This window comes from Perca flavescens, chromosome 3 (assembly GCF_004354835.1).
Source record: "Perca flavescens isolate YP-PL-M2 chromosome 3, PFLA_1.0, whole genome shotgun sequence".
Classification (NCBI taxonomy): Eukaryota; Metazoa; Chordata; class Actinopteri; order Perciformes; family Percidae; genus Perca; species Perca flavescens.
In genome coordinates this window covers 24,380,446-24,395,175 of record NC_041333.1, presented here as the reverse complement: position 1 = coordinate 24,395,175, position 14,730 = coordinate 24,380,446, and the positions used below count along the sequence as shown (strand labels likewise).

The 14,730-nt window shown below is 40.0% G+C and overlaps 1 protein-coding gene across 5 annotated transcripts; it reads left to right on the top strand.

Annotated features, from left to right (window-relative positions):
- Nucleotides 1-1,878: 1,878 nt before the first annotated feature.
- sgcg (sarcoglycan, gamma) lies at nt 1,879-14,520 on the top strand. 5 transcript variants are annotated; one of them, XM_028572893.1, is made up of 9 exons: nt 1,879-2,187; nt 2,830-2,946; nt 7,288-7,489; nt 7,890-7,994; nt 9,292-9,379; nt 10,240-10,359; nt 11,561-11,633; nt 11,925-12,048; nt 13,141-14,520. In XM_028572893.1, exons 3-9 carry the CDS (start codon nt 7,295-7,297, stop codon nt 13,306-13,308), a joined length of 873 nt encoding a protein of 290 aa, XP_028428694.1. In that variant the 5' UTR covers nt 1,879-2,187; nt 2,830-2,946; nt 7,288-7,294; the 3' UTR covers nt 13,309-14,520. The 5 variants fall into 5 exon arrangements, with proteins under 5 accessions (XP_028428694.1, XP_028428695.1, XP_028428696.1 ...); XM_028572894.1 differs by having other exon boundaries at nt 2,830-2,981; XM_028572895.1 differs by lacking the exon at nt 2,830-2,946 and adding an exon at nt 2,638-2,787.
- The last annotated feature ends 210 nt before the right edge of the window (nt 14,521-14,730 follow it).

Below are 14,730 nucleotides of genomic sequence, written 5' to 3'. Positions count from 1 at the left end.
TTATTGGAAGCATCTGTGCTTTTCCTACTACGACAAGTCAAAACAGACCTTTTTCACAGCAAACATTTTGACATGTCATAACGGAAAAAGCTCAAGTGTGATTGATAACATTAAAGACAACCGTGTTCCATTACAGAGCCATCTTTAGCAACATTAGTTTCACCTGTGCTTTCCTTCTTCTGACACGTCAAAATGTCTGCTGTAGAAATGCCTGGTCACAGCATAGCTCCGCCCAACTTCAACCTGAGCACAGGTCAATTCAGCCAAAACAATGAAATGAAATGAAAACAATTATGTGGTTTTACTGCCCTTGAAATGGTACATACTGTTGTAAAATGGTAGAAAGGTTAAAAAAAAAATAAGGGTTACAAAAGTTTGTATACCCAAACATATAGGTACTCTACTTTAATTTCATTTTTTTTTTTTTTTTTTTACATCATCTATTCTTGAGCACAAGGTAACATGCAGACGTTTTCTTCAACGGGTGGTAGGTTGCCTTGTTAAAAATCTCATAGGGCCACTTTAACATATACGTTTGAGAAGTCCGGCAGTTAAGTAAGAGTACACGCAAACTATCTACATGTAAATGTTTTATAACAAAATGAGTTACCCATAATTTGAAAAAAACAAATTTTGTCATTTTACTCAGGTTGTTAAATGACAAAATTAGATTAGGAGAGTCAGGCTCAGGAGTATGTCATGTGACACCTCTCCCACTATTGTCTAAAATGGGAGGGTCTTTAGCTGATTAGGCTCACCTGGGCCCTTAAGCTATAAAAGCTGGCCCCTGTGCTTGTTCCTTTCCTAGAGCTGACATCCACAGCAGTGTCAGCAAAAACTGTCCAGTCCTGTTAGTAGTGTCCTGTACACTGTCCTGTGACTCCCATGACTGTCCCGGGACAGTCAGACACTGTCCTGTACACTGTCCTGTGACACCCAGACACTGTCCTGTGACACCCAGACACTGTCCCGTGACACCCAGACACTGTCCCGTGATACCCAGACACTGTCCCGTGACACCCAGACACTGTCCTGTGATACCCAGACACTGTCCCGTGACTCCCATGACTGTCCTGGGACAGCCATGGGAGTCACAGGACAGCTGCTGCATCCACGCTTCATTGTTGCATTGCACTTTCAACACCGCCACAGCACACATGCTACACATCCATGTGCTGCTTTCATTTCTGACATTGCCACTGACACTGACACTGTTTTGTGTTTAGTTAGTTTAATAAATTGTTTAAGTAAATCTCATGCGTGGACTTCCACCTCGTCACGTTTCCTGAGCTAGTTGTGACAGTTAATACTTTTTTTTATTTTTAGGGCTTTTCCCTTTATTTAGAACAGCTGAAGATAGACAGGAAATGGGGGAGAGAAAGGGGATGACATCCAGCAAAGGGCCTTGGTTTGGATTCAAACCCAGGCTGACTGGCAAGGACACATGGGGCCTACATGGGTCGCATGCTCAACCAGGTGAGCTAGAGGCTCAGTTAAAAACAGCCTGAATCATTTATATTTTAGTAATATTGAAGGATGATCTTGAGTTAGTTGTTACCTAAAATACATATAGAAAGTTCTGAGAATGAGCTGTATTTTGTGATAGAAAAAATTCTAAACCAGAACTTTTTGTTTTCAACAACTGCAACCTTCAGCCCCTTTCTGTTGATTGATTTGCTGTTTGCTTTTTGTCTCCTCCGCCACTCTGACTTACTAACTGCCCTTTTTCAAGGTCCGCCCATCCTGTCACCCAGCAGAGCTATCTGAAAGCAATGACTGAAGTCTCAAATTAGACTGGACTGCACTGAGCCTTGGCTTGTGTGTGTGTGTGTGTGTGTGTGTGTGTGTGTGTGTGTGTGTGTGTGTGTGTGTGTGTGTGTGTCCACTGATAGTTAATTCTCCTGCTGCTCTCTGTTTGTGTCTCTCTCTCATACACGCTGATGATGTTCAAATGTCTGCAGGAAGGTTAAAATGGCAGAGTGAGTATGCAGGGGGAGTGGGAGCGCCGTCTTGTGGTGATTAGCCAGGGCACTTCCAGAGCAGGATTTATGGCACGCAGCTGTTGAGTGGCTGACAAACGTGTCAGGGGCTCAAGCACTGCTGCTTCTCAAGCTGCTCGTACTACCAGCTCGAGCTCCGCTTACTGTTGCGTAGGAAAGAGGACTGCTGTGCCTGAACATACAACGGGTGAGTACTCTGCCTTTTCTTTTACAAATACTCCAATATAGCATTATCTTTCTTTAATAACTTCCTCTTAAGGTAATTTTTTTAATAATGGCAACCTTTGACCTAATGCACAATTTCTTCAAATGTTTAAATGTTTTTTTCTATGTGTATCTTGCGTTGTGCTGTGATAGTCCTTAACAGAAGTAGTTTGCGATTTGGAAAAAGCGTTTTAGGTTGCCAGCTGTCTGTAGTTTTACCATACATGGCCATCAGTATTAGAACACAAAAATACCTTTAGTGAAAGAGCACCTCACTAATGTGTTATGAGCAATACTCCAGTGTCTTATTATTTTCCATTAGTTATACCTAGGATATGGCGTGTGTGTGTGTGTGTGTGTGTGTGTGTGTGTGTGTGTGTCTCCCTGTGCTGCTTTTTTAAATTTAGTTCACAATGCTGCGTCCTATTTTTAGAAGTTAAGGCATCACAGCAGAGTGGAGACATGACGCCGGCTACTCACTAGACCCAGACAGAAACTTCAGCCCTGTGCTCAGCTTTTGATCACTCAACACGCGGAGCTCCTCCTTGAATATTCCTCTGTGAAAACCCTCCAGCTAAACAATGTGAGCTTTCCTAACTCACTGACACTTTTGGTATTTGGTCAGGTCAAGCCTCAGCTCAGAAGGAAGCCTGGATTCTCAATTACAGCTGGACCCTGTGGATTTTAGGCAAGCCTTTAGCCTGTCCGGCCCGGCCCTTACTCTCATCCAGAGGTCAGAGAGGTACAGAGCCAGGACAGGAGCACCACTTGTTTAAGGTTAATTGAGAGCAAAGTGCTCCTCCTCTTTGGGAGCAGTGGAGGTATATACAGTGCTTTTGACACTTGAATATAGTTGTCTCACTTGTGGTCTAAGATCCATATTTGTTTTAAAGTTTTTTTAAGAATCTAATAAAAAAAAGAAGCAGTTTTCTATCCCCAGGAAGCTTAAAAAAGGCATGGACCTGATACATCTATTTTCTCTTGAAGGTCAGACTGTATTACGGATCATAAAGTTCCATGAATTCAGCATTCCTGGCACTTGAGCAGCGAGACTGTTAACGGAGTGTTTATTTGGGTTGCTATGGAAGGAGCAGTCTGTGGCTGAAGGGATGATGGTAACACTGAAACTGGAGCTGGAAGACGCCTTTAAAGATCCAGCTTTAAAGCTACTTCCTCTTCCCACTGCTGCTGAAGTACAGAGGCCTTCTTAATGCCTTCATTTTAAAGTAATTAGACTGGGTTAGATCAAATTCATTAACATCATAATGAACAAATGCATTCCACCCTCACTGCTCATTGACCCAAAGTGCAAAGTTGGCTAATCAACATGTTACCACGCAAATGATCTGTGGTTGTTAATAGGTATGTGGTGTGGGGATTGAGTCAGTATTGAAATCGGTCAATTTAACAGACACTGATTAATCTTGGTCCTCCTTTGAGTCTCAATGGAGAACTCCCTGGGAAAGAAAACAAAAAATAAAACCCAACTGAATCCATGTTTGTGAAACTAGCTGGGCAATGCCATGTTGTAGAATACACGCTCACTATAAGTTGCTGTTACTCTCTGCTGCGTTGCTGAAATTCGATTTGTCATCATGACTCATTCTCACAAGTACAAATAATAAATATAAATGAGGTGAGATGCAAGAGGAAAAAAAATTAGCATTACACATAACTTACCACTTAACCTTCGACCTCCTCTACCATGTGGAAATATCACATGTGTTCCTCCTTTTTGCAGGCAAGATTCATTTGTTTGGTTGTGAAATAAAAGCTATTCATCACAGCTGGGCTTGCAGGCCATGTGACAGTCCGTGTGGAGAGGCGGGTTTGGTCATAGAAATCCTCTCAGCCTTTTATGCCAACACATCTCCCTGTGTTTACTGCAAACAGCAAGAAACGAGCTGTGGCGACTATGGGCCTTTATTATCGGCTCTCTGAAACATCGCCTGGACCTCAGTGTGCTCCGAACCCAGCAGCGAGCACGTTTGCTTTTATTCATCATCCATGCTGTGAGGGTGGCATATTTACTTCATTATTTACAGAAACACGTGTTATTTGAGGTTGTTTTATACAGCATGTGACTGTATGCAGAATCTGTCAGCCCTTTTCTGCTTGTTTCACAGCGTGATGATGTCCCAAGCTGAACATCTGTTAATGTCAAAGAAGAATTACTTTTTGGTATGGAATTGTGGCTCCCTTAACATGATGGAAAACGCCTTTACTGTGGTAGTAAGATGCAACATCTGTCCTGTATATAAATCAATCTGGCTACTGGAGTCGCTGTCAGGTTCAGAAAACACTGCTGAGACAAACTAGATACATCTTTGTTCAGATAACCTTCCTAAAAAGTTCAGATGTGCTGGCTCTAAAATGAAGATTTGGAGCAGTTTAGAAAGCTGCAGTCTCTCTTTGTTTCTGCCTGTTCTGGGTTTCTGTTTTATTGACTTATAATAATCTGCAACCCACAGCATTTTCTTCAGGCCTTGTTCTCGGTGAAAGCAGCTTTCTCTGTGTCTGGTTATTAATGCAGATTATTCGATAGAGTGACACCGCTCCTCTCTCTGCAGCCCTGTGAGGCTGTGCAGTCCTTGGCTCCGCTGTGCTCAAAACACACACTTCCCGCGTTGTTGTGAAATCTGTCCCTGAGGTTCCCTGTTGTCACATTGTCAGATGGTCCAAATGTGCTGACTGGGGGGTTCGCTCGCAGGTTCTGCAGTCCTGCAGTTGGAGCTCTGCTTGCCCTCACGTGAGCTGAATACAGAAAACTACTATTGGTGTCATACCTTCTAATACATGCTGCGGTTTGAAATATGCTGAAATTCATCTCACTCACTGATAGCCTGCTGCTGTGTAGCCAGTAAGTACCCCGTCTGCTCTGTAAGAAGTGGTATTTTCCTTTGCCTTTTGACTTTTTGAAAAGCTGCTGGAAATTCCGTCAAGTTTTCCATTGGCGCAATGAGCCAGATATCTACTGGGTCTGTGCACGAGCTCTGGTACTATGGGCTGAAATAAGTGCCACCACAAACTGAATTTGAATCATTTATATTTGAATTGCTGAACTTGAATTGCATTGAAAAACTGAATATGAATCACATAATTTGAAATGGTATTGTTTAATTTCAATCATTGCATTGAAAAATTGAATAGTATAATTTGAAATTGAATTTATTTGTTTGGAACTGAAGTCCAATAAAATTTCATCCTCACTGAAAATTCAGCTCTCTATATATCTTCACATTCAGTTCTCACAATTCAAATTCAGTTCTCAAAATGAAATTTCAAGTTACTGTGAAAAACATCCAAGTAGTTGAAGGATGAAGGAAGAGCAATCGAGGGCAAATCGATTAAGTGGCGCAGATACACAGGACTCCTCTTCGGCTGAATGTGAAGATATATAGAGAGTTGAATTTTCAGGAGGATCAAATTTTATTGGACTTCAGTTCCAAACAAATAAATTCAATTTCAAATTATACTATATATACTCAACTCTCTAATTATACTGATTATACTTCATTGCAATGATTATACTTCATTGCAATGATTCAAATTAAACAATACAATTTCAAATTATATGATTCAAATTCAGTTTTTCAATGCAATTATTCAAGTTTAGCAATTCAAATTCAAATATAAATTATTCAAATTCAGTTTCTGGTGGCACATATTTCAGCCCATACTCTGGGCTCATGAATGATATACTGTGCACTGTAGGGATGCAACTAACGATTATCTTCATTATCGATTAATCTGTTGATTTTTTTTCTATTTTTTTAGTTGTTTGGTCTATAAAATGTCAGAAAATTGTGAAAAATGTGGATCAGTGTTTCCCTAAAGCCCAAGATGACGTCCTCTAATGTCTTTTTTTGTCCAAACTCAAAGATATTCAGTTTACTGTCACAGAGGAGAGAAGACACTAGAACATCTTCACATTTAAGAGGCTGGAATCAGAGAATTTTGACTTTTGTCTTAAAAAATTACTCAAACCGACTAATCGATTATCAAAATAGTTGGTGATTAATTTGAGAGTTGACAACTAATCGATTAATCGATTAATCTTTGCAACTCTAGTGCACTGTGTGAACAAGGTATTGTATAGAATGGCAAGTAGGCAGCGTGTTTGCATACAATTAAATGTAAAGACTTAAACGGAACATAGTGAATTCAGATTTTACAGGATGTGTGAAAGATGGATATCAAACTCATGACATGATTAAGAGCGCAGAAATCCACCTCAGACAAAACCCATAAGCATCTGTTGATTACCATCTTTTATATTGCAATATTGTATTTAGTCCAGATATTGTGTCTTATTGATGTCTGAATTCATTCTCCAAACCTTCTTAAAATCAGAATCCATCATAATAATGTAAATGGCTACAAATGTATGTAAACTAGTTTGTGCAGGAAATAAGTATGAATATGTTACTAGTCATCATGACTGTACAATCGTACTTGCTATAATCAATATTTCTACATTTACAAAGAGTGGAAGAGGTCGCTTTTAGTAACAAAATTTCAATCAACTGTTGCAGTTCCCCTGAGCTCTACAGAGATTTTACTTTCAGCTAATATTCTTGGTTTTCTGGCGTAACGTTAGTTTTTTGGTTCACTCTCAGCGCTCTCCTAATGTAATTTTGACCACAGCAGCTCTAAAAACTCACTGTACGCTACCTGCTCCGCGCCTAACGACAGACACACAGTTAGCAACTAGCTGGCGAACATGGTACGTGCAGCATTTAGCAGATTATGAGCTACATATTGCCCTCAGGAGTTAGTGGAGACCAAAAACAGAGCTCAATATTGGAAATGCGAATCCAAATAAATGCTAATGTTCTGTAACGGCCGGATGTGTAAATAAGCAACCGTTTGCTCATCCAGTGTTACATATTAATAGTTACTGTCCATGGCTTTTCTCTTTTTTTTTTCTCTGACCCCCGACAAACTACACTGACTCTGTGGCATCATGTCATGTCCAATCTGGCCGAACAGCACGAAAGAGCAATACGCCTGTGTGTGTTTGTTTTTTTAATATCTGTCTCTGTTACTTGCCCCTGTACCTGCCTACGTGTGATGTGCCCAGCCAGCAGATGGTGCGGGAGCAATATGTCACCACCACCCAGGGCAGCAGCTCGCCCAGGCCGGTGCCCGACCATGTCTACAAGATCGGCATCTATGGCTGGAGGAAGCGCTGCCTCTACCTGTTTGTCCTGCTGCTCATCATCATCCTGGTGGTCAACTTCGCCCTCACCATCTGGATCCTCAGGGTGATGTGGTTCAACACGGTAAGCACAACAACCCTTTTTTCAGCTGGGATAGTTTTTTCTCCTTTTCCCCCCCCTCTCCTTTCTTTCTTTCTTCCATGCTTCTCTTTGTATCTTCAGTGTTATGGCAGTGTCACTTCCTAATATTATTTTTAAGTTTTGATTGTGTATTCATCACATTAACCCACACACACACACACACACACACACACACACACACACACACACACGTCGTAAAGTACCTAAACAGCTATATCAACCGGCTGGTTTTGTCCTACAGGGAACATTGCTACTTGTGTTTCACACTTGGAAAGCTGATCTACTGTTAAATATTCGGCTTTGCTTTCACATTGTGATTTCCCTGATAAACCTGCTTTGCTGCATCTTTACCCGAATACATGTGTCTTCGTTTCGTTTGTAGGAAGGGATGGGACTCCTACAAGTGAACTCAGATGGGGTCATGCTGGAGGAGGGCGAGTCAGAGTTTCTATTCCCTGTCTACGCTCAGGAGATCCACTCCAGAGAAGTAACATAATCAGGAACACACACTTTTCTTTCTCTTCCTCCCACATTCTTCTTTACTCTGCTATCCCTCTTTCCCCCCTGTCTACCTTCTGTTTTCCTTCCTCTTCTATCTTCTTCTAAGCTCATTCTCATACTTCTGTTTGCTCAGTTGTGACTGACAGCTTGGCCATTATTGCGCCTCATTGTTTACCAAACTTAAACTTGATTGTGAGTTGGATCCATGCAGAGTACATTCTGAGCAGTTTTTGTGCAGCTGTAGTGAGTGAATTGCATATTTCTGACTGTACTTTTTTTGGGAGATGTGTCAGAACAAACTGGATTTGGCAGTCCCACACAGTGCACGTGGTGGGTGCAGCGAGCTCCCCATTAACCTCAGGGAAATGTGCGGTGGAAAGTAGTTTATGGCCTGCCTTCTATAGCAGCAGATGGGAACACTTTTCTGCAGTTGTTTACACGTTATGGCTTTTCTTGCTCATAGCAGCAATTTTTTTTTGCATTCTTTCTTCTTTATGGGCCTCATTAAAAGGTAATGTATTCCTCATTTATGGATGGACACTTTCTCTAATGTAATCTATGGATGTCTAATTGTGAGCCACCGCCTTGCCTTTCGGAGATCATGTATGTAAACAGGGCTTCCTTACAGCTGCAGAGGAACAGTGGTGATTTATTGCTAAAGCTGCTTCATTTAAACATTTTAGAACAGCTTACTTTTTCTGAGTGTTTGTCATGTCTTACTCAATCACTTGGGTTCATGTCTTCTGCTAATAAGGCACTATTAATAATGGGTGTATAAACTAACTAAAGGCTTTATTCTTGCTTAGTAAATCACTTACTAATGCTTCGTAGGCCGTTTATAAGCCATTGATAAGAACTCAACCTGGCAACTTAAAAGTTGTTCTATTATTGTTTTATTTATACATTTATTTACTATAATTTAAGCCATCATTATAAAAGTTTTATAAAGTGTTATAAGGTGGTACCAAACAATCTAGGAGACTACAGCCACATTAGCAGCTCTGTGACACTGTACTTGTTTACCATGTTCGCCATCTTAGTTGAGCTTGCTAGCATGCTATCATTTGCTAATTAGAACTAAAACAAGTGCAGCTACAAAGTGCAGCTCAGGCTGAATGTCATTAGTTTTGCAGGCATTTGGTCATAAACCAATCTGATCTAAGTTCATACAAGTTGTGTAAATCTTAAAAATATTCTTTCACATAATAAAGCTGAATTCCATTTTCTAATTTCTATGTTGCACATGTATATTGGCATGGTAAAAAGGCTTCTTTTTTCCCCAGGACTCATCACTTCTAGTGCAGTCATCGGAAAATGTTTTCCTTAATGCCCGTAATGAAAATGGTGATGTCACAGGGAGGATATCTGTGGGTAAGATCATGAAAGAGGAAGCATGTACACACAGAGACACACATTGAGCACTCATGCATAACAAAGTAAACCATTGATGTACGAGGGCAATAGTAAAGTCATTCATGCCCTTGTCCTGCAGCGATTTCTCATCCAACATTAACAGTGACAAGAAGCTGTCTTTCCTTTTATAATCTCTTCGATTTCCATTTAAAATCCATTAAATGCAACATTCCTCTCTCTACCATTGCTTCTGGGTCATTCTATATTACACAGAGGGCCCGAGGCCTGTGGAGGATCATATTTGTGCGTCTTTTATGGCTCACCAACGGCTGCGTTGGGGTGTTTTGTCATAATTAAAAGGCCAACAAATGACCCAACTAATTGCCGCGTTCCACAGTGCCGTTATGTGTTCTTGATCATTAAGCCGTAAAAAGCATAGCCTGCATCCTCTTGGCCCTCTGTGAATAAAAGTGCAATGCTTGTTAGAGAAGATTACATGCTGGTTCACAGTTGTAGGTGCTGAAGTGGGTTAAATCTGACTGATCTACCTGCTTTAGATTTGCCTCTCACAGGGCTGTTAACATTAATGTAGTGAAGGGTAAATTAAAATGACCTCAGATACGTTACCTGTCAGTTTGAGCAGTATTGTGGTTACACATTTTTAATCTACACATTTCTTTTCAGAAGGTGGTTGTTTACTCACTTTTGTGCCACTGCCTGTGAGGTGGTTGAGCATGAATGTGCCTCATTCTATTCTCTAAGCACTGCAGATTCGAAAAGTATAGCAGGAGGAGAAAGATTTGATTTTGATAGTTTTATTTCCATGTAATATTTCCAAACCCCTTCAGGTGTTCTTGATGTTGTTTTTGTTGTTGCAGGTCCAAAAGAGGCTCAGGGACATGCTCGAAATCTGCTCATTAACTCCCACAATGACAACACGCTGTTCACTGCAGATGGCGACCAGGCAGTAATTGGACCAGACAAACTACGAGTCACAGGTATACCAACTGCTGCCACCTACTGTTTCCTGGGAAATATTGCACACCTCTTGGCGAAAATGTTTTTTTTGGGGGGGAAGGTAATATTGTATTGACAACAGATGTGAACTCAACAGGAGCAATTTGGTTTGATGACAGATATCTATGCAACAACCAAGCACAAATAATGCATTCATTTTCATATTTCATTCATGTCATACAGTTGAGTGCATGGATATCTATATGGTACTTTTTCATCTACAGTTTTGAACCAACAAACAAAAAGCACAGGTACCACACAATGTCATATTACACAACACAGGGTAGAAGGATAAAGTATTACAGTCTGTGATCAGGCTGTGAGCATCCCCCATGAGCTTTTCTTTCACTTACTGTCTCTTAGTGTCCAGTGTGTGTATTGGTTGTGTTGTGGTGGGTCACGAACCACACTCTGTGATGGCTGATTAATGTTGAAGGGAGTGTCTGCTGATAGCTTCATTATGCCTGAGGTAATTTGGATCCACAGAGAGCAGCCCTCTCTTTCTTCCAGTAGCCCTACTGTGAGACTGTACAGCGGCGCTTTGAGCTAAATGCTAATCTCAACATGCTAACATGCGCACAATAACACGCTGATGCAAATCAAGCATAGGGTTTACAATGTTGACCGTCTTAGGTTAGCATGCTAACATTTGCTATTTAGCACAAAACACAAAGTATGGCTATTCAATAGTTGTTGATATTTCACTAAAAGACAAACATGGGTCTTGCGGGTATCAGCCTCTGGGGACCATGAATGTCTACAAACTTGATGTCAATCTCTGTAATAGTTGTTCAGTTATTTCAGTCCGGACCAAAGTGGTGGACCGACCATCAGTCCAACATCCCTGGAGCCATGCTGCTAGCATGGCTAAAAGTGTAAATGTTGTGCTAAATTGCTGCAGATTCTCATAGCTCATTAGATGCTAATTTTAAGTAGTTGCAAATAATGTTTAGCCCATAATTCAGTCTATTTTGACTGCTAGATGGCAGACAGGTGGTGATTTGGAAATCACAGAAATCGTGTTTTCAGATCAGCACAGCTCTCAAGAGTGTTAAATAATATTACGCATACGATTATAGGATCAGTCTACACGTGTGTACATCAGACCCCCAGCCTGCAGTAGATTCTGTAACTCACCTTGATTCAACAAGCTGTTAAACTATGTGTCTCTTTCTCTATCAGGTCCTGAAGGAGCATTCTTCCAGCATTCAGTAGAGGTGCCCTTGCTGAAATCTGAACTTTTGAAAGACCTGAGGTGAGGATTTGATCCACCTTGTATGGGTAATATTACTGGATAATGCATGAAGACTACAAGTCATGAGGAATTATTAGGAAGATATTTAGAAGCTTCAATTAATTTGAGTCCTTGCAGTAAACAAAATGTCATATACAGAGGTACATACTATGTAAAAAAAAAAAAAAAAAAAAAAGTAATGATGTGATTTTTCAAGCTTTATATAAGTAGTGTTTAATAAAAAAAAATTAAAAAGCGGATAAACAATATGGATGGAAGCTGTACTTATAATACCAAGCTGTTTTGCACTAGGTTGGAGTCTCCTACTCGCTCTCTTACTATGGACGCACCAAAAGGAGTTCATCTCAAATCGCTGGCGGGCAACATTGAAGCTGCTTCCAACATGGATGTTATTCTGCAGTCTAGTATAGGCCTGGTAAGAAAAACATTATTCACTTCCTAAAGTCTTCTACACACCAACTTCAGGTCTGTTTTTTTCTTTTGATTACCAAGGGAATATATACAGTATTCGTGCTTCTATAATATCTCGGTCAAACCTCGGCGAATTTCATTCAAGTGAACCTCACTCAAGTGCAGTTTAACAATAGCTCTGCTTTTCCCATTTACTGGATGGATATTGTCCTTACATATCACCCTGAGAGAGCTCATTAGACCCATTCTACTTTAGTTCCACATTTCTACTTTAGTTTGCTGTAAAAAGGCAACATATATCCATATATAGCTGTTAGTGCTTGGAAAGGTAAGGCACTGACAGTGAGAACTTTTTATAATCATACTGGACTATACTGTATCTTTGGCCTTCCAGCAGAGTTAATCTGTATTTGTGAATACGAGCTTTCTTTTTAAAAGCCAAAAAAGAGCAAGACCCTCGTCTGTAAGCTGTAATGAGTTCATTGCCTTTTTAACTTACAAAACAGTTGTTTGGGCTCTGTAGGTCTGTTGTGGTGTAGTGGTTTGCAGTTTCCATGTTATTGTTTAGAGTGAGTTTTGATGATTGATTGTGGCTGAATCAGGGCTGGGAAATTGTTGTGGTGCAGCTAACTGGCTGACTAAAGCATTTGTATCACAGACACTGATTTGACATTTTTTGAACGCATTCTCAGTAAAGCGGCACATTTATATGACAAATAGTTGCAGGATGTAACACACGCTCATCTCTTTTCTTGCTGTAGGGAAGAAAACTGGGTATTTATCTGCACTGAACTTGTCCTGGATAATAACAACTTATTTTAATGCTCACATTCTCTGTTTTCAATATTTTTTTGTGCCACAGGAATGTGGACTTTGTATCACATTCTCTTTATTATATATTCCTTATGAATCAGTGCTTTGTTTAGGCACTCACTGGACATCCTTCTATCTCCCAGCATACTGTTTCATTATGTGTGTATTATATGCACACGCCTTAAGTGGAAAGAATGAAACAGATTGATATTTCCTTGTTGATGCAGTGCAACTCTGTGGTCTCTCCTTGTATCGTCCTTGCTCTCTACTGTCTGCTGTGCAGCTGGTGCTGGATGCTGAGACGGTGCGCATGCCGAGTCTGCCCCTGAGCGAAGGAGGGGTTTCTGGAAATGCTCAGGGTCTCTACGAGGTCTGCGTCTGTCCCAGCGGCAAGCTCTTCCTGTCCAAGGCTGGGGTCACCTCCACTTGCAGCGAGAATCAGGAGTGCTAGAAAGACTGACAAGGTAATCGATTTTCCATCTCTCAGTAGATGCATCTTCTGGGAGGCAACAAGCACAGCTGTTTACATCTGGTCTGATCCCACTGGCACATCGAGGCCTGTACAAATTCAAATGCCTGCTGGCATACATGTTGGAGATGTCAAGAAATGCATCCTTTTAGTTGCATTATGACCTTCTAACCATTCAGCTGAAACAAATTGGCACTCAGTTCCAAATGTATCTGCATCAGAACTTTGTGGAGGATTTTTTACATGGAGAGTATAGTATCATGGCTGGGCACTGAGGAGCTGGTAACAGCTTACATTCTATGCAATATTATCTTGTGGTGCAATAATTAAATTGACACATATCAAGGGCTTAGAATAATCTTAAAATAAATCTCTCATATGAGGACAGAATGTCATTAAAATATTTATTTTGGTTTAAGTATGCCCTTCTGGCTCCAAGCCCTTGGTATGTATTTTTTTTTATGTTTTAGCATATTATAATTTTTATTAGCAAATATTTTGTCACTTCAGAGATCCACAGATGGATTTTATATCCTTTTCTTTGTTAACTTAAATTCAAATAGCACTAGAACACTAGACAACAGACTTGTTTCTTGTTTTGTTCCAACTCCTTTTATAGGGTTGAGCTTAAAATGTCATGTGCTTATGGTACCATAAAGTGTTACTTGTGTGGTATCACGTGTGTAATTGTGTTTTCATTTAGTTTATAATATTATAAGCATTCAATTATACATTAGCTACAAGTCAGACAGTTTTTCTTACAAGTAAACTGGTCTATGTTTGTACAGCCAAGGGTCTATGACCACGGCAACATGGAAGCAAAAACAAAACATTTCTAATAAAGGTAATTTTGGATTCTTAGTGTGAACGTTTTGCCTTTTCGGCCAAATATGCCTTTATTTTATGGTTTTTACACAATATGCATGACAGGTAATAATCAACATTTGCGTCTGTTGTAAGATTAAGATTCTCAGTTCACTACGTCAAAAAAGGGCAATATTTTGTAGTCATGGTTACATTGAGTTTAGCATAAATTTTTCAGATTACTGTTTTTAGCATAAGTAATATCTCATGGCGTTATCAGTATTGATAAGTTGATTGCAATTTCTCACATATGTTCTGGCATATTTTGATAAAGTGTGTAATGTGTATTTATTTTTTTGTATGTTGAATAAACTTTGTGCTATTCTTTTATGATAAGACTGGTCTCATGTTTTCTAATCCAATCTTATGAAGATGAAGGCACCAAGTGACTGGCAGTCTATTAATGGGTTATATCATTTTGTAACTCTTTTAAAACTGTTGTGTTCTGCTGTGCACTAAAGCTATTATGTGGAGATGGATACAGTTTTAATCATTCCCTAACCATGTTTATTGGCTCTCTGATGCACTCTAGTGGAAAAG